This window comes from Lissotriton vulgaris, chromosome 3_1, assembly GCF_964263255.1.
Source record: "Lissotriton vulgaris chromosome 3_1, aLisVul1.2, whole genome shotgun sequence".
NCBI lineage: Eukaryota > Metazoa > Chordata > Amphibia > Caudata > Salamandridae > Lissotriton > Lissotriton vulgaris.
The window spans coordinates 1,333,416,279-1,333,439,945 of record NC_141689.1 but is presented as its reverse complement, the minus strand read 5'-3'; the positions used below and the strand labels follow the sequence as shown (position 1 = coordinate 1,333,439,945).

Below are 23,667 nucleotides of genomic sequence, written 5' to 3'. Positions count from 1 at the left end.
CAGAGCCAGCACAAGAGGTAGAGCCTTCTCCTACATCGCAGCCAAGACCTGGCTGGAATGAGCTCCCTATCAACATCAGACGTGCCCCCTCCCTGAACACTTTCAGGAAGGCTCTCAAAACCTGGCTCCTCAACTGATCAGAGCTGCTCCCTCCCCCAGCGCCTTGAGACCCTCACGGGTGAGTAGTGTGCTTACAATTCCCTGATTGATTGAATGTAGACTTTCACATGCATATCTCTTTCACCCTAAGCAAAGTCCAGTCTAGATCACGGTCTCCATTTTTGCCCTAAGAGAGAGACATTTATGTCAGATGTTCAAGATAACCACTGATAATAACACTGGTGTGTTTCATATAGCTTATCATACCACACTCCTGCAATTTCAAATCACTGTAAACACAGATTTTACCACAAGCAATCATATGCCTTGATTCCCATCTAAAAGAAATATATATACGTTTGCCCCATGGGATATTCTTAAAATATTCTATTAGTCCTCATGGACTCACGTTGGGAGCCCCATTCTCTATATATGTTCATTGTATTTAGAGTGCTTTCCGATTTAACCACGACTTCAGCAACACGCTATTCGCCACAATGAATTACTGACTTCACAAGGAAACTTTAAACAAAGTGTTTAGGTATCTCAGCCAGGCCGATTCAAACAAAAGGAAATGTGTCTCTACCTCTGTCTCGGTCCCAGATTTCTGACAGTTTTCATATCCACACGGAAACATGAGTTACATTGGGCTGATAGTAGCTACTTTCACTCACAAAGTACATATTTACTGTTGTTCCTCAAACTGTCTGGGTATACGTTGAGCGAAAAACTATCTCAAGTGTATTGTGAATATCAACAACGTCCGTCTTTCTGAGGCTCCACATAACACTATTTGCCAACATGCTATTTCGCTCTGTAAATCCTATGTGAATTAGATTATAAATTACAAATTAGAAGCAAAAAATGCAGTTTTTACATACGTGTATCACTAAAACCTTTTGAACTAGGCCTGTATAATTATTGATTACAAAAGACACTGAAAAAATAACACACATTGTGCAGGAAGGTATTGGCATGTCAGTTGAAGATCAAAAGTAAATTGACCTTAGCTGTAATAGTGACATTGGCATTGAAGCTGTAGGGCTCAGACACCCTTTCCACCCCTTTGTCTCAAAATATCAAAATTAAGGGTAGTTTAAGGATTAGAAATTAAATCTCTTTTTTTCTTTGTTGTAGCTCCCCAGAACCTTCAGGCTAATTAAAAAAAACTTCTTTGATACTCAGATACACAATATGTAATCTACAGAATTAGTGCCATGTGAAATAAAATGAAGATTGTATGTTATGATTTCCAAACTACATAAACTAATTTTGAGTGAACTTCTGCTAAATTTCCATGATGAATTTTCCTTTGTTTTAGTTACTCATCTTACGATTTCCTTTTACATCTCATCTTACTATTTACATTTTACTCTTAACACAGCTTTTACCAGGTGCCCACACTCACACACACAAAACACGCTAACTCACTTTTGCCCCTTATTTAATTTACTTTTATACATGTATTTATGTACTGCAAAATGATGTTCGTTATTTTCGGAGCAAGGTTCAAACAACTTTTAATACTGCTAATAACTCTGTTTTCTGTTCAGATTGGCTATGTCAAAGACATAGAGCAGGCTAAGCCACAATGTCAATATTGAAGGTGCATGTTTAGTTTTAAGGTTCAAACATAAGTGTCTTTAAAATTATAAATATTTACATAATTTGCATACCTGTGGCTTGGAGTCGGTGTTACAGTTGTAGAATGATGTGTAGTTGATGTATAGTGACTGGTAGAGAAGGACGTTTCTGTCTCTCTTTCAATTACATGTTCACTGGATATTATATTTTTAGACACGTACTGCTAAAAAAGAAAACAGACATTTTAAGTTCATATACGTACGTTTTCATATTGCCAATGGTGTTTACTGTAATTATGTATGTATTACACAAAAGATACCAACAAACATTGTAATAAATAGTACGTATGTAGTTAATCCAATGGTTCTAAACTGATAACGAATATGCTACTTACCAGTATGCATCTGTTCTTGGCATGTAGGGCTGCTGACATTCATATCTGTGCATAGAATACATAGCAGTCCCACTACAGTGCGCATGGGCATCGACTCCATCCCCAGATTGTTTTTAGCCATTGTGGCCAAGATGGAGTGAAACTCAGTGAATGATGACCATGCTATGAGTATATGTGAATACTGCAGCTGCTACAGGCGCCGGGGAGGAGGGCGGGCGATATGAATGTCAGCAGCCCTACATGCCAAGAACAGATGCATACTGGTAAGTAGCATATTCGGTTCAAGGCATGTGGGCTGCTGAATTCATATCTGTGCATAGAATACATAGCAGTCCCTCCATTAGCGGCGGCCGCCTGTGCCAGCTGCAGCAGTTTGGAAAAGTGTTTTGAGAACAGCCTGCCCTACAGTTGCTTAGTTTTCCTAAAATCCTTGGTCCTATCGATGTAATACATTAGGGCCCTTTTTACGTCAAGGGTATGGAGCTAGGCCTGGGCGTCCGAATCGGCTACGCCCACGGAGTAGGCGTAGTGTTGCCTCCTACGCATTTTGCGTAGACAGCGTAGCTGGCAACACTACGCCCACTCCGTGTGCGTAGCCGAGTCGGCCCCCACCCGCCTCCCTCCCCTACATACATTATTTAAGCAAAATACCCTAAATAAAACAAGTTTAAAGCAGTTACAGTGTCCGGGGCTCGTCCGGGGCTCCCTATTGGAATAGCGTCCCTTCATAGATACCAATGCGCATGCGCGGCCGCCCGCGCATGCGCATTTCTCGGGAGAAATGTGCATGCGCGGCCGACCGCGCATGCGCATTGGTATCCATGACAACGCGATTCTTAGAGGGAGCCCCGGACACGGTAAGTGCTTTACACTTGCTTTATTAAGGGTATTTTGCTTAAATAATGTATGTAAAGGAGAGCGGGAGGGAGGTGCGTAGTGGGGCTACGCGGAGTGCGGGAGTGGGCGTAGCTTCTCGCCCACTCCGCGTAGCTCCGCGGAGCCCCACTACGCATGGGCCTATATGGAGCATCCGCTCCGCCAATGACTCGGGATTTTGAAAGAAAACAGGTAATTCAATAGTCTGGTTGATATGAAATTGAGACACAACATTGGGAAGAAATTTAGGGTTAGTGTGAAGCACTACCCTGTTGGAATGAATTTGAATAAATGGCTCTTGGATAGTTAGGGCTTGTAATTCACTAACCCTCCGTAGCGATGTTATTGCTATTAGGAAAGCCACTTTCCACGTCAAGAACTGAATCTCGCAGGAATGCAGTGGTTCAAAGGGAGGACCCATCAGCCTGGTAAGGACCACATTGAGGTTCCACTCCGGAGCTGGTGGAGTCCGTGGAGGAATGGCTCGTGAGGGAGAGGTGCTGCCTATTCTGGAGATAAGCAGCCATTGCAGACAGATGAATGCGAATGGAAGCATAGGCCAGATTACACTTGTACAGATGGAAAAGGTAACAGATGATGTTCTGAATAGAAGCATCCAGCGGGTTAATGTTGTGGTCTGCACAATAAATGACAAACCGCTTCCATTTTGCCGCATAGCATGCTCTGGTTGTGGGCTTCCTCGCCTCCCGAATGATGTCCATACAGTCGGAAGGTAAGTGCAGGTAGCCAAACTCTAGGACTTCAGGAGCCAGATCGCCAGGTTGAGCTGTTGTGGATCTGGATGCTGAATGTCGCCATGGCTCTGCGTCAGAAGGCTGGGTGTGAGATGTAGCCTCTGATGCGGTACCACAGACAGTTCTAGAAACGTGGTGTACCATGGTTGGCGAGCCCACGTTGGAGCAACCAGGATGAGAGTCATCGAGTGCTGCCTGAGCTTGCGTGCCACCAGCGGTATCAGAGGTGCTGGGGGAAAAGCGTACGCAAATTTGCCTGACCAGTTCATCCATATCGCATTGCCCTGCGACTGTGGGTGTGGGAACTTGGCGGCGAAGCTTTGGCATTTTGCGTTCTCCCTTGTGGCGAAGAGGTCGATCTCTGGATGACCCCACCTTCGGAAGTACGGTTGGAGAACCGACGGATGTATCTCCCACTCGTGCATTTGGTGGCTGTGCCTGCTGAGCAGGTCCGCCATTTGATTGTTCTTGCCCGGGAGGTGCTCTGCCATGAGGAAGATGTTCCTATGAATGGCCCACTTCCACATGCTCTGAGCCAGATGAGACAGCTGTGGAGAGTGTGTTCCTCCCTGCTTTTGAATGTAGTACATTGCCGTCATGTTGTCCGTCCGGATCAACACGACCTTGTTGCACAGATGTACTTTGAAGGCTTTTAGTGCCATGAAGTTCGCCATCTGTTCCAGAACATTGATGTGCATCTTCCTTTGCTGTTGCGTCCATAGTCCCTGCACAGTGTATTGGAGTACATGCGCTCCCCACCCCTGGAGAGAAGCATCCGTCGTCAGGATGATTTGTGGCACAGGCTGTTGGAACGGTCGGCCCTTGCAAAGGTTTCGTGGAGTCCACCAATGCAGAGTTGTATGCCCGACCGCTCACCAACACTAGGTCCTTCAACTGCCCGTGAGCCTGAGTCCACTGACGTGCTAAGCACTCCTGAAGCGGACGCATATGTAGTCTCGCGTGCGGGACTATGGAGATGCAGGAGGCCATCATGCCTATCAACTGCATGAACACTCTTGCTGGAAGCGTGTGTTGAGGTCTGAATTTTTGGATCAGCGATTGAATGCTGCCGACTCTCACTGAATTCGGCTGTGCTGTGGCCCCCAGAGTGTTATGGTCGCACCCAGATACTGCCGTATGTGGGCGGGCTGGAGGTGGGATTTTGGGTAATTCAGTGAGAATCCCAGATCGTGCAGGAGGTGAATGGTGTGGGACACGTGGGCGGCACACTGCTGGGCTGACTTCGCCTGGATGAGCCAGTCGTCCAGATAGGGGTAGACGTGGATGTTCTGCCTCCTTAGATGTGCCGCCACAGTCGCCAGGCACTTTGTGAACACCCTGGGTGCCGTGGTGACACCGAAAGGCAAAACCTTGAATTGGTAGTGCTGGTTTTGGATGGGGAACTGGAGGTATTTCCTGTGTGAAGGGTGCAGTGGAATGTGAAAGTACGCATCCTTTAGGTCTAAAGTTGTGAGAAAGTCCCCCTGCCGGAGCAGCGGGAGCACTTGCTGCAGGGTCAGCATATGGAAGTGCTCCGACAGGATGTAGAAGTTGAGGGGCCTGAGGTCTAGGATGGGCCTGAGGGACCCGTCCTTTGGAATCAGGAAGTACAGGGAGTAAACCCCTGTGCCTCTTTCCTGTATAGGCACGAGCTCTATTGCGCCTTTTTGCAGCATGAGGTTGACCTCCTGCTGCAATAAGTGCAAGTGCTCGTCCGACATAGGACGGTGCCTTGGGGGTATGTTGGGTGGAGTGGATGTTAACTCCAGACAATAACCGAATTGGATAAGCTTTGTGACCCACCTGTCCGTTGTGATGGACTTCCAGACGGGCAGGAACTGCTGGAGTCTCCCCCCGACCGGTGTTGTGTGGTCGGGGGGCAGTGACAAGGCATCACTGTTTGCTGGCGGTAAAGGACCTGGAGCTGTTGTTGCCACGTCCTCTGCCTTTGGCGCTGTTGCCGCGCTATCCACCTCAACTCTTGTTGGCATAAGTAGTCTGGGTGTTGTCCTTGTAGAATTGCACGGACTGTGAAAGCTGACCCCTTGAGGTGCCTCTAGTATTGGAGCGACAAAAGGACCCACCCCGAAACTGCTGGGACTGCAAGGCACCCATGGATTTTGCAGTGTCAGTGTCCTTCTTCATCTTCTCTAGAGTGGTGTCAACCTCTGGGCCAAACAGGTGATCTGGGTTGACCGTTTGGTTCAAGATGGTGGTTTGGATGTCTGGCTTAAAACCAGAGATTCTCAGCCAGGCATGTCTCCTAAGCATAACACAGGTGTTAATAGCTCGCGCAGCGGTGTCGGCTGCATCCAGAGCGCACTTAATGGAAGCGTTGGAGATTAGCTTCCCCTCTTGGATTAGCATCTCTGCCCCTTCTTTGTATTGATCAGGCAGGTGTTGCAAAAGGGTCTCTAGTGTATCGGAGTGCGCCCTGTCATAACGCGCCAGAAGCGCCTGTGTGTTTGAGATGCGCCATATGTTGGCTGCCTGTGCTGCTACCCTCTTCCCCGAAGCCTCAAAGACCTTGGATTCTTTGTCGGGGGGAGGAGCATCACCCGTAGTCTGAGAATTGGCCCTCTTCCGGGCATTCGAGACGACAAGGGAGTCCAGAGGCAACTGTCCTTTAATGTAGGTTGGATCAGTAGGTGCCGCTTTGTATTTCTTGTCAATCCTAGGGTTTATCACCCTCGCCCTGGTAGGTTCCTTAATGACCTCAGCTGCATGCTTCAAAACACCTTTCAGCATAGGCAGAGTTTTCACAGTCTTTTCAGATACAGAAAAGGTGTCAAAGAGGAAATCCACATCCACAGGGTCAGCATGCAGCTGGACATTGTGATTGGTAGCGGCCCGCTCAATGAGGGCATTGAAAGCAGCAGAGTCCTCAGTAGGTGAAGTCTTAGCAGAGAAGAGTTGAGGGTCTTGTCCTGAATGAGGATCCCCAGGGTCACCAACAGCTGACCAGGGCTCATTTGTATCCTCTGGGTCTGTGTAGACCGGATAACTATATTCATCCTCCTCATCGCCCTCACCAGCGTCCACATCGGAGTAAGTGGGCGAGACCTCATGAGCTTGTGGTGAAAGGGGTTCCACCAAGGCAGGAGAAGAAGCAGAGTCCCTTTTCTTCTTGAGGGGGATTTTGTAGGACTCCAGCTGGGGTTCTGGGGTGATTTTCCTCTTCAGAAGGGAAAGCCTGCCCGTTTCGACGTCGATGAAGTGTTCTTGACGCTCCTCCCCCGAAGGTTGTCGAGGCCGCGGGCCGTGGACCACCAACGACGCCTTTGGCGCCGAAGAGACCTTCTCGGGCACGCCGGCCCCCGGCCTAGGAGCGAAAGCCTTTGGCGCCGTCTTTGGCGGCAAGGTAAAGAGGATCGGCGTGGACGCCTTAACCGGTTTCTCCACAGGCTTGGTAGGCGGAGGGTCCTTCGGCTCGACCGCCGCGGCGCCGTCCCTGATGCCCTGCAGGGACTCCGCGACCTTTTTCGTGAACACGGCAGATGGACGTGCCGGTTCAACGGAGTCCTTTGAGGCCAGTTTTGGAGTTGAGTCCTTCGAGGTCACTTTCGGAGTCGATTCACGTGGCGCAGCACCCTGGGCCTTGTCGTGTGGAAGCGGGGCAGAGAGGACCTTCGAGTCATCGGGTCGCTTCTTCGGGTCGCCGAGGGATTTCTTTGGGTCGTTGACAGCCTTCTTCGGGTCGACCCGGCCCTTGCCGGCGTCGACCGCCTTCGGCACCGATGTCGAACACCTTCACCTTAGTCTTCGGCGCGGTAGCCTTAGGCTCGGCGCCTTTGACTTGGCCTTTAGGCTCGACAGCCATCTTTGGCGCCGAGGCCTCAGAAGTCTTCGATCCGACTAATGCGATGCGCACTTTCGGTTTCGATACTTGCACCTGCGCAGTATCTGGCGTCGAGACCGTAGATTTCACTTTCGGTTTCGTTTTGACCGGGAGTGGCTCGGTAACAATGTCCGTGGCCGGGCCCGAAGGCGGGGCCGTGGAACCCATATCGAGGTCTTGGGTAAGGCCCGAAGGCGATCCCTCGACCTGGGCCTTATAGATAGGCACGGCCCCAGAGACAGTCTGAGGGAGCTCTTCGTCCGAGCTTTCCTCCATGGCCCCGAGGGCCCAGTCGTAGTCTCCTACCTCCTCGACGACTTCTTCGCTTTCGAAAACCTCGGCATCAGCGTCGTACTCTTCTTCGACGTCCGACGCGGGGTTCGACTCTGAGACGTCCTGGATATATTCTTCCTCGACCTCCCTAGCACCGAAAATGTCCGTAGGCGCCGGAGCAGATTGCTGGGCCTCCAGGCGCGCAGCTCGTCGGAGCTTGAGTGTCTTCTTGGACCTGAATCGCGAACAGGCCATACACTTGGCCTCATCGTGGTCCGGCGACAGACACTTGTTGCACACCGGGTGGACGTCGATGTGTGGGTACTTCGAGTTACAGACCGGACATCTTTTGAATGGACTTCGTTCCATGATGGATGGTCGATGAGTCTGGAGCGTCGACAAGGCCTTCCGCGCCGAAAGCACGCGGAAGTGCAGAACTCGGCCCGGAGCCGAACTAGAAGATGTTAAGCCGAACGCAAGACAATACCGACGTAAGACTAAAGACCTTTTGGTCTCAAGGAAAGTTTTTCTATCGATTCCGACAATTGGGAACCAAAGACATCCGAACCCAATGGCGGAAAAAAACAATCTGGGGATGGAGTCGATGCCCATGCGCACTGTAGTCCAGGGGAGGAGCCACCTATCTCGTGATACTTCGAAGACTCTTCCAGGACAACAATGTGCAATCATCCGGACCCAACACTAGGCGGCGATCTATGCACAGATATGAATTCAGCAGCCCACATGCCTCGAACATTGTTAAACTTTGTTCATGACAGTGTTTCTTCAAAGCAGATAGATACATATTAAAAGATTTGAAACTTGAATGAATCAGAAATTTAAAAAATCGGGGGCGTGGTCAGAGAGGAGACCCGGCAAGACAAGTGCGTCTCCCTGAGCTACTCACAACGGACCCCTAAACCAACTCCTCCCCCCAATGGCCTGTTATTGGTGGCAGTTACCCCCTTATGATCCCCTCCCACCCTGTGATCGCAGGTAAGTGAGGGGAGGCCAGACATTTCTCCCACAGTTAAAGGAAAAAAATACCGGCGAGACGCCGATCCGGTTTAAGTGAGGAGCCGCGGCGGCCATCTTAAGACCACGCCTGATGCGTCGCATAGGCTGAGACGCCTCCACTAGAGGCGAATGCCGGCTGCTGGGTGACGCCAGCCCCATAGCTCCCGGAACTGGGGGTCCTCGGCGGTTGTGGACTACTTCGATGCCTGGCCACCCTAGTGCACACTATCCGGGCACCTCTGCGCAGAGTTTGCCATGCAGCGGCGGCTTGGTGGCTGGATTGCGCCTAGGCCAGGCAGGCATTAAAGAGACTCCGGAGGGCTAGCTGGAGGTCGCACTGGACCTTTTTGTTTAATTTTGCCAAGGCACCCCCCTTTGTTGTGTTGGTCTCACCATGGCAGCGCATAAAGCTAAGGCTCAGCGTTTTTCCTCAATTTGCAATATGCTCCACAGGCGATATCCCCTTAGCGGCAGATAGGGACCCTCTGCTTCAGTCCTCGGCCCAGAACGAAGGCTCAGACTCTCATGCTATCGTGACCAAAGAGGACATCAAGCGACTACTAGCTGAATTCCGCAGAGATCTCCCATCCCTTCGTCAACACTTTACTAGAGCCATATGTAATATTGATCAATCGCTGCACCAGCCAGACGCCCGCTTGACTACAGTGAAAACAACGGTGGCAGAGAATACTCTTGATAATTTTGACAGGACAGCTTGTATCAAAAATTGGAGAGGGGACAACTGGCATCGTAGGACAAGATAGATGATCTGGAGAACTGTGCTAGTCCCAGTAATATTTGCCTCCATTTCACCAGCTGATCTTGAGACCCCATGTCCAGACTCTTTTTGCTGATCTCTTGCAGCTTCCTGATGAGTCACTGGTTGTCCTTAATCACACCCATAGGGTGTATTCTTCCTTCCAACAACAAAAGAATCGAACTCCAGACACTCTGATGCGAGCACACTATTTCCACTAAACAGAACAGATTATGAGGGCTGCACGACAATAGGAACCGATTGACTGTCGTGGTGACTCTATATCTTTATAACAGGACATATCAGCCCATACATTAGCCCATCGTAAGGATGTAACATTTTTTACCATTTATAAAACAACAAGATTCTATATTGCTGGGGCTTCCCGCTCTGCCTTCAGTTCACACATCAGGATAAGGGAACTGCCTCACGCACACACCCTAGGAAGTCCGAGAGGCGTTAGGCCTATACCCTCCACCTGATGTAGATCAGCCTTCTGAGCCACAAGACCCAGCACTAATGGATGGGGCAGGGGCAGCTGGTGCTTCCAGCTCTCACCAAGTGGGAAGTGCGGAAACCAAAGCGGCCGGTTCATAAAGGACAAACTTCTCCATCAGATGACGACCCGTCACCTTGACTGCCTTGCCTCTCTCACTGGGGATATGGTTGAATTCCCCTTTGTTTACGGATTGATCAAGGAGAGGGAAGATTTTCTTCTTCTCCAGCCAATAACGGATTCTTTTTACTTCTTCAGATTATGTATATGGCGGGGGAGGAGGACATGGGACTAATCACAAGCTCTCCCTTTCTCTATTGCCGTTTAAGCTAGTCTCTCTGTGCTTAATTTTCTATTTCTGCTAATCTTTGCCTTTTGATTCAATAATTGTTTGATGACCGGTGGCTCAGCGGCTCCTCCACAGCTTGGCCATTTACCTTTGTTATTGACAGTTCTGTGTTTTGTTCATCGTTGTTGACACATAAGCGCATTGTATGCCACGCCGGGAGACGGGAGCCACACCCATACTATTTCACTCTAGACCAGTGGTCTCCAAACATTTGGATGCCGAGACCCCCCTGTCAACATTTTGAAGGGTAAGGACCCCCTCCTGACAAAAATGTCTAAACCTATAGGCATGGCTACTAGAATTATGAGGCAGGTGAGGACCAAATTACACGACAGGCTTGACTAAAATGTGTGGGAAGAAAAGGTAAGTGATGTTATGTGATGCCACGTATTTTGGGATAGCATTGCTTCATTATTTTGACATTTTTTACTCACGGTAACACTGAGAAAAGATTTCACCCCATCAGTACCCGTTTATAACCAAAATACAGCAAATAACATAAGAAAGATTTCTAGTCAACTTTGAGAAGGGCCTTCCACTCCGCAGGAATACGTTCTGCCACATTAGAAGCTCACCTGGCCAGGAGAAGCAGGGGTCCCTTAAAAACCTGGCGGTTTTGTGCAGATGTAAGCAGTTTACCCCTGCAGCTTTCCTCTTACCCTTCCCTTCCATCCCCCTCTCCTAACCCCGGATCCCTCTCTCACTTTGCAGGCCATTTTCTTTCACCCCTTTTTACAACATCTGAACTCTCCCCATTCAACCTCTCACTTCACCTTTAATCACCTCTTGCCATTCTCTCTTTTCACTGCCCTCATCTCTTACAGTCTCTCGCAGTTATCTCATGGCCTCTCTGGTCCTGTCACCTCCCGTGCCCCTCAGCACTTCTCATTCACCTCGTCTCTCCATTCAATTTTTGTCTATTTGTATCTTACACCTCTACAGTCCCCCCATTCAACTTTCACATCTTCCCTTTGTTCTAACAGAAGCCCTCACCTTTGGCTCGCACTTACTTCTTGCGTGCCCACACTTCTCTTCGGCAATTCACATTTCTCCGCATCCCGGACCTCTTCAATCGAATTCTCTCACTCCCTTGCTGTCCTCTCTCATCCTCTCATCTCTCCTCACCAAGCATACGGGTCAGACCCGTATGCTCCTCTCGGCCTGTGCCACTCTGCTTATTGTTCCCTACTTCAAGAAGGCATGAGTTGTCTGTCTCGCTGTTTTGGTGCAGGCCGCGCAGTTATGGAACTTGCACCCTCCTTTGCTTCACTCCACCAAGAATCTATTATCCTTTAGGAAGATATAAAAACCTCTCTCTCTGCTCTGTATGTTACCCCATTTGGCTGGTTCTCCTTCTCCTTCTGTGTGTTTCTCATTTGCCTACAGGACAGATAACTTATTAGCCCCAGGACATCTTTTGGTAACAGTAGCGCACTACAAATGTAAATAATAATCATAGCCAGAAGCAGGGGGAGTCACTAGACCAGAAATTCGAAGAGAACTAACACTCCCAGCCAGGGCTGGTCCTAACACTGGTCGCACACGATGCAACAGTCTTTTTTGGTGCCCCACCCCGTTTCCTCCTCCTCCATGAATTCCTTCACTGCCACTCACCAACAATGCACCTCATCTCTCTATAGCACCTTTCTGACAAACATTTCATTTTTTTTAGCGCTGCTCATAGTTTACTCAAACTCAGTTCTGTGATCTGCATGGTACACGTTCTTTGTAGCAGGCAAATTAACCCTCAGCACACTGTGTGGGTGACAAGAGTGCCCATGTGAGTGCACGGTGAGCGATGCAACAGTGATAGTAGGGTAAGAGGAGTGACTGCAGGGTGAGTAAGGTGGCGTATGAATTTATGAATTTGGGTGAGAATGCAAGTTCAGAATGGGACAAATGAATGTATGATTACTGATTGGCTTGTTTGAGTGAGTTGCATATTGAGCAGTGAGGGGGACCGGTGAGTGAAGTGTCACAGGAGTGCAGGATGAGTAGTGTACTCGTGTGCCTGCAGGGTGAGGTATTGGGTGAACAGCGCAAGTGCACTGCGAGTGCAGGGTGAGTGGGTGAATGGTGTGAGTGCATGGTGATCAGTTTGAGTGCAGGGTGAGCGTGAAAGTGAAGGGCGAGAATGAGGAGCGAGTTGTCTGAATGCAGGGTGCATTCCCAGACACTTGTAGTAACTCAGCATGTTATTGATGGAGGCGTAGGGTTTAAGATCTAAGTTAAACTATTGCGGCAATAATTGGAGATTTAGGATGGAGGAAATAAATAATGTGCTGATCCTGCAACAAACTTACAGTCCTATGGTTAGCGTTGCCAGCAGATTATTTTGATTGCCCAGTTGGTACAAAAATAAACAGTCACCTAAAGCTGTATTTTCAGCACTTATCTGTGCATACTTCGAACAGCAAATATAAATAGAAAACACTTTTAATTGTGTTCTAGGGCTGCCTCAATGATCCATGACTGACAAAGAGAAAAAATACAGAAAAGTCACATAAAGAATGCATACATACTTTTGTAATTATAAGTCTATTTAGTGTCAAGAGGAGGTCTTTCCAGACTCTTTAAACAAAACCGGCAGGCTTTTTTCTTTTGGCAACCCTACTTTATATTCCTTTTCAATAAATGCATTCTCACAGTACAACAGTAATTGTGAAATACAAATGTAAGGAATAGGCAGAGTGGGGGCCCAGGGGGTACTGGAAACAGGAAAAAACTAAGCCTCTTTAACGAGTTTACAAAGCCATGTAAATATGCAAATGGTCTTTGAAGACCTGTGAAAAACTCAGCTGCTGGAGATGACTCCAGACACTGCCCAGCCGAGCCCCCAGCAGCTCGAGTTTCACTTCAGCAGCAGCTGGGCTGAGACACACGATGAGGGAGGAGGGGGGCTGAAACCCTTGAGGCCTGGGCAGAAGTGTGAAAGTGAAGGCGCGACCCCCTTTGCATCACTCCACAGCCCCCCTGGGGGTCGCGCCCCACAGTTTGAAGACCCTTGCTCTAGACGCTTTTGGAATTTATACATATGACAATCCAATAATAAACGAAAGAGGGACCCTGAAAAAATTAAATGAGTGGGGAAGCCATCAGGGACGTAACAAGAAAAAAACACACAAAAACACCCCTCACATATATGGATCTAACATTGTCAAAGCAGATGACGGACAGTGGATCATCCGGACCGGCTCTGACCTCCTTCTGAACCCCCATTGACTTTCGCCGCCCGACCCCAGGGTTGTGGGCCGGATGGCTGTGTAAGAAATTTACGGCGCGGGGTCAGAGGGTTGTATTTCGCTGATATTGCTTGTGATATAATGCTGGTCGATTTTGTAACGATTTACTGATTCCTGCAATAAAAATATATTTTAAATAAAATGGATCTAACATTGTCAATAATTCCATTAATTAAAGACTCCCACAGACCAAGAATATTTTTATAAAATAATTTTTTACTTCATTTATTTATCAAAGTACACAAATCTTCATATTTTTCTGTGCATTTTTCTTAATTTTCATATATAATGCATAAAACATCACAGACATTCAATAACACAAAACATAAGCCCAGCATAGTAATATTGTAGGGTACCGATGAGTAAATATACATGTAACCACCCCAGCCACCACATAAGGAAAAAACCAAGAATGACAAACAATAGGACAAGGAAAAGAAGCACCTTTCCGCTTCTTTTCCTTGCCTGTTTTTGTTATGCACTGTATTTTTGTCGTAATTTGTCTTGTTTAGACTATTTTGTGAACAAGACTAGTACCACCTGCGTCGGTGAGAGAACCTAGTTGAGATAGCCCACGAAGGCCACATGGGAATCACCAAGACGGAGCAAAGGCTGAGAGAGAACTACTGGTGGCCAAGCATAGACCTTGCAATTGAAAGGAAAATAAGGGACTGCATTCCGTGCAGCAACAGCGACAACATTTTGAAACAACTGACACCTCCAATGGTATGCAGGCCGCCACCGTCAGGACCCTGGGAGGAATTGGCACTGGACATTGTGGGTCCATTGACGGGAGAAGTGCGCACGCCGTATATTCTGGTGCTCATGGACATGTATTCTAGGTGGCCGGAGGTGAGACTAGTGAGTGAAGTCACAACTAAGGTCGTCATCGAGTTCATGCAAGAGTTGTTTGTCAGGGAAGGGCTACCCAGCAGCCTACTCACAGACAATGGGGTGCAATTATGTTCTAAAGAGATGGAAGACTTCCTGGAGGGGAGAGGTATCACACACAAACGGTGTGCTCTGTATCACCCCGAGACCAACGGCATGATCGAGCGTTTTAATAAAACCCTCAAGGAAAGCATCCAACTAGCCAAGGCCAATGGTTTAAGCTGGAAGGAGGAAATATGGAGGCGGGTAGAAGCCTACAGGTTCACCCCGCACCAAACAACGGGAGTCACCCCCTTCGAGTTGCTCCGGGCGAGGATACCAAACAGCAAGCTATCCCCAGGATGGATGGGGTGGCACAAGGGATGGTCGGATCACTCCAAAGAAGCGAAAAGCCTGGAGAAACAAGAGGGAGCCATGATGGAAAGGAAAGAAAGATATGACAGCCTCAAATCAACACGGGAGGGCGGGTTCAAAGTAGGGGATGACATAAAGATCAGGACCCCTACTGGTAGAGCAAGTTGGTCAGGATACAGTAGTCCAACCAAGATCACCAAATTGTTCAAAAATGCTGTGAAGACTCAAGAGGGGAAGATCTGGAAACTGGGAAGAGTGGTGAGATTTCACCCACCCGGGCATAACCCCAATAGTGAAGGGGAGGGGGAAGGTGATGTGGTGGAGAGCAAAGGTTCTAACACAAAGAAGCTGTTGCCGGTCCCCCATCCAGGTGGTAGGTCTAGCAGGAGAGTGACCAGACCCCCCCAGATATTTTGATCAATATGTTATGATGTGATGCTCTGCAATGCTATTGTTCTTTTGTTAATTCTCATGTTTGATTCCGCAGGGGAGGGGAATGCGTGGTATCTCCCACCTTTATTCCCCTCCGGCGGCTCCGCATGTAATGGAGCTGCTCGCGGTGACATCACTTAGAATGTCACCGCAACCAGCGTTCCAAGGCGAGCGCCGGGGGCGAGTGTGAGAAGCTGACTCCGGAGAGAGGCTGTGGCTGAGGTCGTTAGGTTAACCACTGAACCTTAATAAATGTTGTAAGGTTTTCCACCGAAGCGTCCTTTGTATTATTGGCCGCTTTTACAGCTTGTCAATGTGCTTTTACTAACAAGTAACTCGAGTGTCCTAAAATGGCCGTCGCAATGTGGAAACCTTTCTGCCCATGCGTCTGTCACACTCACGTGACATGACATACTCTCTGCTTTGGTGGGAAAACTTTGCTTCTGCGCACTAGAACTAAAGATGGCTACCTTATGTTTTCACATGCTAACGCTTGCATTGCTGCTTTTACTAAATCGTTTGTTCTGCTTAATTCCTAATGCTGTAATTAAAATAAAATAATGAGAATAGAGTAGAGATAAGTGGTATACAGTGCACACATTTATTCTTTGTTCTTCAACTGTTTTTCTTTGACTTTGCTAATAGCTCGTGTCTGGACCAATCAAATAGAAGGTTGTTCCATCTTGGGTTCTGAACTGAACATGTGCTGACTTCACCCAAGTCCAAAAGCCATGGCATTGAAACACAGCCAAATTCCTGATTTGCTAAAAGATGCTTATGAGAACCTCACCTTCTGACCCTTTGGAAGGAAACTGAATGAACTGATAAATTACATTGTAATTCTTATGGATACATTCACTGCCGGGTGGAATAAAAGTGCATGGGAAAATAAAGTTATGGGAGGGAACGTAATTTGAATACAGAATGCAAGTTACCTCATATTAATAAGGTGTGATGACCTCACTTCGTCTTTTTGTCCAATCAAAATTGGGAATTCACACACTTGCAACATTGGGGGGTGGTACACTGCCCTGGAGAATGGTATATTTAAGGTAGGCTTAGCTAGCAAAATTGTCCAACTTGTCCGAATAGCTGACCTGTCACTGACCTAACACACTCAATAGGCGATCGAGACCAGAGGTGCTGGCACAGCACTCTGTCAGAAGATTCGATAATCCAATCGGGATTCTGGGGAGAAGATTCGATAACCCAATTGGGGTTTGGCCGTTAGCTGCAGAGAGGGTCGTAACGCAGGCATTGCACTTTAGCTGTGGGTGCCGGTCTTAGCCTGAGGTGGTCCTGTCCTGATCCTTCCAATTTGGTCCAAACCTGTCCTGATTCTGGTCTGTACCTGTTCTTTCGTGCTGGCACCAGCACTGTGGGGTTCTGTCCTTTATCCAAGCCCGTGGCCATGGTTGGTCTTCACACCATTCTAGGTAATTATAAAATCCATGTGGGTACGTCTTTGTACTGTTTCCACTTTTCTACCCTTCCTATGTTTCAATTCTTAATGAAAATTTCTCATTTCATCTTGCTTTAATCATATTCTTGTTGATTGATCAAGTTTCAATTAATATAGTATGGACATTGACATTTAAGTATTTACATAGATAAAGTGTTTAAACTGTTCCCTGAGTTTGTGGTTAATTACAAAATGCAAGTCAATTCATTAACTACCTCATTATTCTAACACTCTTGATCCCTTAGGACTTTAGGTACCGATGACAAGGATTGGTAAGTCAAAGGTGTATAAGTAAGAGTCCTAAAAGTAAATAAATCACTGGCTAGAGCAGAGAAGCAAAGGTTACCTGACTAATGTGTAAAGTGTTTAGTTATTACTGTTTTATGGGCCCAGGTGAGTATTGGTAAAACTAGTCAGGTGACCTGCGCGCTCTAGGAGGGCAGATGAAATCTCTAGGACAGTCATCAGTAGGTACTTGTTTTTGGCAGTTGCAGACTTCAGGCCATTTAGGGGTCCCCCTCGGCGGTGTCAAGTAATCTCCAATGTCAGCAGTAGCACCCCAATTGCTCAGGCATACAGAAGATGCCAATCAGATGATGCTTGTGAATTTAAAAGTTTTGGCGAAGTTCACAGCAAGGACTGCTCAGTGAGACCAGAAGATCGCTTCACACACTGGCACGGGTCACTTCTGCTTTTCGCCCCGGTACTCGCTCACTTTCTCTGGTTGTTTTTCCCACCTCTGAACGTGCTGAGCTTGTCCTGTCAGACAGTATCTCCCCCTGCAGGGCACAGTACACTCCTTTCCTCTCGCTGCAGTCAGGCAGGCTTTTAGGCATGCTCTCAGCTTCTGCAAAATAAGTGCATATTTCAGGTGACGATCCCTTACCTCCGGTAGACTGGCTGTCATAATGACATTAGCCCTGGTCACAGAGCAGTCCTTCGAGTATGTATGTATGTATGTATGTATGTATAGGCATTTATATAGCGCACTACTTACCCGGAGGGTCCCAAGGCGCTTCGACCGCTGCGAAACCCTTCCTGGCTACCCTGAGAGATGGTCCCTTAATGGGTATCTCCAGGGTGAGACCAGGCATCCCCGGCGGTCTGGTGGGGCCGTTAGTGAAGATGAGGCAAGCTAATGCCCAGAGTTGCCGAGTGTGATCGATGATCAGAGTGGGCACCGAGGCGAGAGAATTATCGAGTCCGCTGATCCTGGTCCAGAAACCTGCCGCGCCGGGATTCGAACCCTGGTCCCGGGCCGTCCTCTTCTCTCGGGTCCTCTGAAGAGTGCTCCGTTCATAAGTTATAAACAGCTTGGAACAGAAACAAAGTTAAATGGTTTGGATCCCACTTTTATACACATTTTCTAGACCGGAGTTGTGTATCCACAGTTTAAAGTCAAGGAAATGCCTTTTCACTCTCACAGCAGGAAGAAACAATACTGACTTCGAGCAGAAGAAGAGAAAACAAAGGCACAATGAAGTGTGTGACCTATGCACCTGGCTGTCATCAGCTTTCCTGAAGTAGTAATCAGGGACATGTGAAAGGGCAGACCCTGCCTGGAATCTTCCTCACCTAGAAAACACAGAAACTGTAGTCTCACCCCTAACTGCTACCATCCACAATCAGCAGCGCTCTGCTAGCAAATATCGAATTGAAATTCAAAGGATGAAACGGTCTCCCTCCTCCATTACTTCAGTGTTTGTTTCCACCCTCCAGCAACAGCAATTCAGTCAAAACATCACCACTCTCTGGCAAAGCTGTATTAAGCCTTCATCTTGTTTCCACTTTTAACCAAAGTCCATTCAAAATAGATGCCAATGGTCCCAGAACCCAGGCTTTCAACAGAGTCCTACTGCTACTATATATGTGCCATACACTTGCTGCACATAATTGCAATTGACGCACATGTGGAATGTCAGCAAAAGAGTCTCGGTGTTCACACAACAGCAGCACTTTTCACAGGAGGGGTCAGTAGACTGCAGTCTCCTTGACAGAAATAGTCTGGTCACTCTAGTGACTCTCAAAACTTGGTACGCTGCCATCACTACTTTATGTGCTTACCAAAGGCATGGCTACTTGCTGTTAAGGCATGCTCTGTGCACCCCTTTATGTGGCAGAAGTAATTTTGGATCTTGGGGGACAGTTTCTGAATTCTGCATCACCAGGGATAGGCCTAGACTTCTGCACACACGCTATATTCTTGTGGTGCAAGGGCCAAACAAATATTCACAAGCAGTTGGGCATTTAGGGCAGCAGCGCATAGGCGTATACTATGCAGGGTTTTTTCCTGTCACTGCACTGGTCTAGAAGCCTGCAGTGAAAACCACAAAGAATGCTTGAACAAATAATGATAAAGTTCTATTATTTTAACTCAGAACCAATGGTACTGATTTCACATACCTCCAAAGAATAAAATACTGAGACCCGATTGAAAAGTTTTGCCAATGCTATTTTCGACTAATTACTTGAAAGTAGCAGGAGCGATGAACAACCTCTTGAGCGATTTCTGCACTTCTCACAATTTGGTGAGGTGGTGGGGGGAGGAGGGCGTTGGGTCTGTCTACTGATCGTCTTTGAAATTCTGTCTACCCACTGCCTTTTCCTATAAAGCATGTTTTATTAGTTTTCACGTTTTAATTATATTGTTTGCTTTTCTAAATCATGGCAATACCTTGTATTTGCAGTTGAGCTTTCATAGCTGAATTGCAAATGACCAAACGACTGTTTCCTCAGATTTGCATTTGATTTATTGCCATGATAAGTACTTCAATTGGTCTCGATTCATTACAAAGTCGACCCACTGACAGGGGCCAAGATCCTGACACATGAACGCGGCCTGCAAGAGTGGTTTTCGTGCTTCTTGGTCTAAAGCCATCATCTTACTATTTTTTTCAAAAGGGAGAGGGAAGACCCAGCCTGTTGTCACCCCATCTCCTTCCTTGATTCTGCTGCCAAAATCACCAGGATGGTCGTTTTGGAATGATTACAATGCTGGTTGGACAATCTTAACATTATTTTGGAGCTTCAATATGGTTTTAGGCAGGGCAGAGGGAGAGTGGACCAGTGTGCCAACTTACGATTGATAGTGGGAAAATACACCATAGCCAAGAAGGGTTGCCTACATATAGCCTTTATGGACTTAACCTCGGCGTTTGATCATGTTAATAGATTCGAGCTTTGGCCATTTCTCTTGGAGCTGGGTATGGACGTAGATTTCCTTCATACGTCCCACCTTAACCCCTTCACTGCGGCGGCTATTCCGCCGCAGTGCTAAGGGGGTGGGGGGCACGCGGGTGAGCTGTGCTTGTGATGGAACGGTTCCGTCACGGCCCCGCCCGCGCTAGAGAACGTTAGCGCAGGCACGGAATTCGCGCCGCACAGGCGTGGTGAGAGGGCAGTCACGGAACCGTTCCGTCACCAGCACAGCCCACCCGAGGCTTGTGACGGAACGGTTCCGTCACGAGCATGGGAGGGGTTAATCTGACTGCATCGACCAGGTACAATGCAATGGTAGCCTGTCAGCTTCTTGGTGGGTCAAGAGAGGGATGAGGCAGGGTTGCATTTTGGCTCCCTGCTGTTTACCCTTTACATGAAAAAAAAAGTGGGTGCTTTGAGAGCAACTTCTATAGACATAACCAGGACACGCACAAAACTAATACCCAGATTATTAGATGGTGACGATGCGATGTTGCTCGCACATACTACAGTGGGCCTCCAAAATCTTTTAAATTCTTTTAGCGATTTTATGGATTCCCTGGATCTCTCCACTAATTTGATTAAATCTCGCACAGTGACTATTGGGAGTCGTAAAGCCACTGGGTGCAAGTTCTTTTGTGGGGGGAGGGGGAGGGGTTAGACTTTACTAAGGTGTCAACATTCTCCTATCTAGGGGTGTTGGTTCATGACAGGGGCTCATGGGTTGCCTGGAGAACTCTCAAAAAGAATACTTTGGTGCGGGCCATCTCAGCCACTATGGCTTTTGCCAAGAGACTAGTGGCTAAATCTGTGGCCACACTTTTTAAGGTTTTGAAAGAAAAATATATCCCTATGGAAAGCTAAGGCTGTGATGTGTGGGGGGGTATAAAGGGGGTGCAACCTCGCTCTTTGCCAGGGCCAGTTTTCGGCCGATTTTGTTACAGGGCCGTTTTGGAAACAATGCTGAAAAAACGGCCCTGTAACAAAAACGGCCCCCAGGGGCCCAAAACCAGCCCCCACCCTTGCGGCGCACTGGGGATTGCCCGGTGCCCGCAACGGTCAGTCTGGGCCTGCTGAGAATCTGATCAAGTTCTGTTCCCACCCAAAATCATCATGCACTAAAGGACTGTAGTGCCCTCAAAGAAACCTTGCATATTCCGTGGTTAGGATACGTTCAGCAGCAGCTAATGAGGCTAGGCTATTCAAATGTATTCACTAACCAAAAACCTTTAAGCCTAAGTGATGTGTAGACCATCCAAAACATTTTTTTGGCCAGGCTGCTTGGGTAAAGGGAAGATAGGGAACTTATAAAACCCACAGTGCGTCAACATGCATTGTTGACAACACGTTTGAGAAGGAACCATACCTATCATTTGTCAATAATGCCCACTACTGTTTAATTAAGACTTGATATAGACTTAATTCTATACATTGGTTCTTAACAGTTCCAAAGAGATTTAGGAAGCCAGGAGCCCTGAAACCTTGCGATAATTTTTCAGAACAGGACAGTTTGCACTTTATATTTTTCTGTGACTTTATTGTGCCCTGATGCATAAATTCAGTATTCCGCTGGTAAGAAATAATCAATTTGCACAAGCAAGGCCTTCATTGTTGCTTTTACAAACCTTACCCTCCCCTATGATCTGTTTTGGGGTTGCAAGTTTTCTTTCAGGGGCCCTCAGATTGAGAAAAAAAGCTATTCAAGGACCCCTTACCAATCTCATCACACAGGGTAATTTTTGTACTTATTTAAAAGTGGAACTTTACCATAAATGTCTGAACCTTTTTAAGCTAATGCACAAGGGTACCAGCACTTCATAATCTCATTTTGTAATGTTTTGAATTTGCATTTGTTAATACACTTTTTATATTTGTATTAATTTATTCTCCGATATAATTATTTTTTTGGTCTGTATTTATGAGATATGCTTGATTTCATGAGCTTTTATGGTCAATATTAACTGAATAAATATTTATCGAATAAAATCGATTGATGGGTTTCATGCACTAGCTGTTTAAACCGTTTCCTTGCGCAGTTCATCAATCTTTTCACACCACTCTTGGTTCAAATACCAAACCCTTAAAACTTGTCCTCCATTAATTACTTCCCTTGAACTGTAAACATTTACTAAAACATGCACGTTTACATTTCTTAAGTGCAACACAACTTGAAAAAGTATCTTTTTTTAGTCCAGGTTTGGCAGGCTACTGCCAAACCTACAATCAAGAGCTTCTGAGAAGGCCGCCTGTAGTGAGTTGTGTGACACACAAATATTGCAATCATGTTTATACATATCGACACCCCGACACTGGGTGCAGCGTTAGTCAATGTAGTGTAGTTCCTAAATTCCCAATAGGCTCTGTGCATTGGAATAATATACACTCTAGACTTGACATAGGACTGAGGTCAGTATCTCTCTATCGAGTATACTAAACTTAATTGTGTGGGCCAGCTAACCCAGAGGTCACTAGAAACATTCTCGAGTAAACAAGAAGGTATTAGTTTCTGACAACCGCATAAACATGACAAATTTGTTTCCCCTAGAATCGAAACATATCTTCAGAGCCATGGAAACAATAGATAACTATTTCACTCAGTCATCCTAGAATCGAAACATATCTTCAAAGTTGTGGAAACAATAGATAACTATTTCACTCAGGCAATCATGCATACTTCGTTTCTACAGAGTTTGCACAGAAATAGAGAGACAGGTGTTTCAATAAAAAGGGGTTTATTGAACAGTCTTCTTTCACATGCAAGAGAGGTGAACTGCTACAATCGTTAGACAGAATGCGAAGTATAATGCGTACAGCGTAAACAGTGATATAAAGTAATACTGTAATAGAATTGTCTGTTGCTATGACATGTAAAAATACATACATAAATAACACAGGCTAAAATACTCAACTGGTGCTTCTAAAATACGCCTACCCCAGTGTACCTAACCCAGGTCTAGGACGAGGGAAGAAGTAGGTGTTTGTCTTTTAGAAAAGGTTTAGCTTAGCCAAGAATTGCCAAAGGTTTCTCTAGGTTCTAATCAGCTCCTTACGTTAGAATGAGAAAGGTTGGTATCTCTGTCTCGGGACTCAATTTCCCCAAACCCCGCAAGGGGAGTCCGAAGCACTGGTGCTGGATTTCTCGGCAGGAGGATGACAGCTTCTGATCAGTGCGTCAGTTGAAGAGTTGGCCTCCTTTGGCACTTGGTGTAGCGAGCTGCGTCGTGCAAGTAGGTAGTCGAACTGCACCGAACCACACTGTGCTTTGCTATAGCAAGTGAAGGTATATTTATACCTTGAAGGTGTTTAGGAATGCCAGCTTAGACGTTAAGTCTGGCATATGAACGTCATAAATGAACCCCTAAGGAATAGATGATCATGCATAATAATGAGTTCTTCGAGAAATCAATATCCAGGCAATGGGAATTCCCTAACAGCTAAAGAGTCTGGTTTTCCAGGAAATCGCCATGACGTAGATGAATGGATGGAAGTAGCCATGCCTGTATTTGGGTAGCATGGAATATGCCTAAATAAGGACTGGATTTCTATGCCTATATAAGGGCAATGCAAATTATACCTATATAAGGGCATTAATCGGGAAATGCATACGGAATCTAAAATCGAACACAACAATGGGTGATTGAAGTTGTGCT

The 23,667-nt window shown here is 46.9% G+C and overlaps 1 protein-coding gene across 6 annotated transcripts in view; it reads right to left on the bottom strand.

The window, feature by feature from the left end:
• NRG1 (neuregulin 1) overlaps positions 1-23,667 on the bottom strand; it is a 1,782,260-nt gene that overhangs the window by 56,314 nt on the left and 1,702,279 nt on the right. For all 6 annotated transcript variants that reach the window (XM_086961809.1, XM_086961808.1, XM_086961805.1 and 3 more), the window contains one exon: positions 1,776-1,906. In XM_086961809.1, the coding sequence (XP_086817935.1) occupies positions 1,776-1,906 (131 nt within the window). The remainder of the gene's footprint in view (positions 1-1,775; positions 1,907-23,667) is intronic.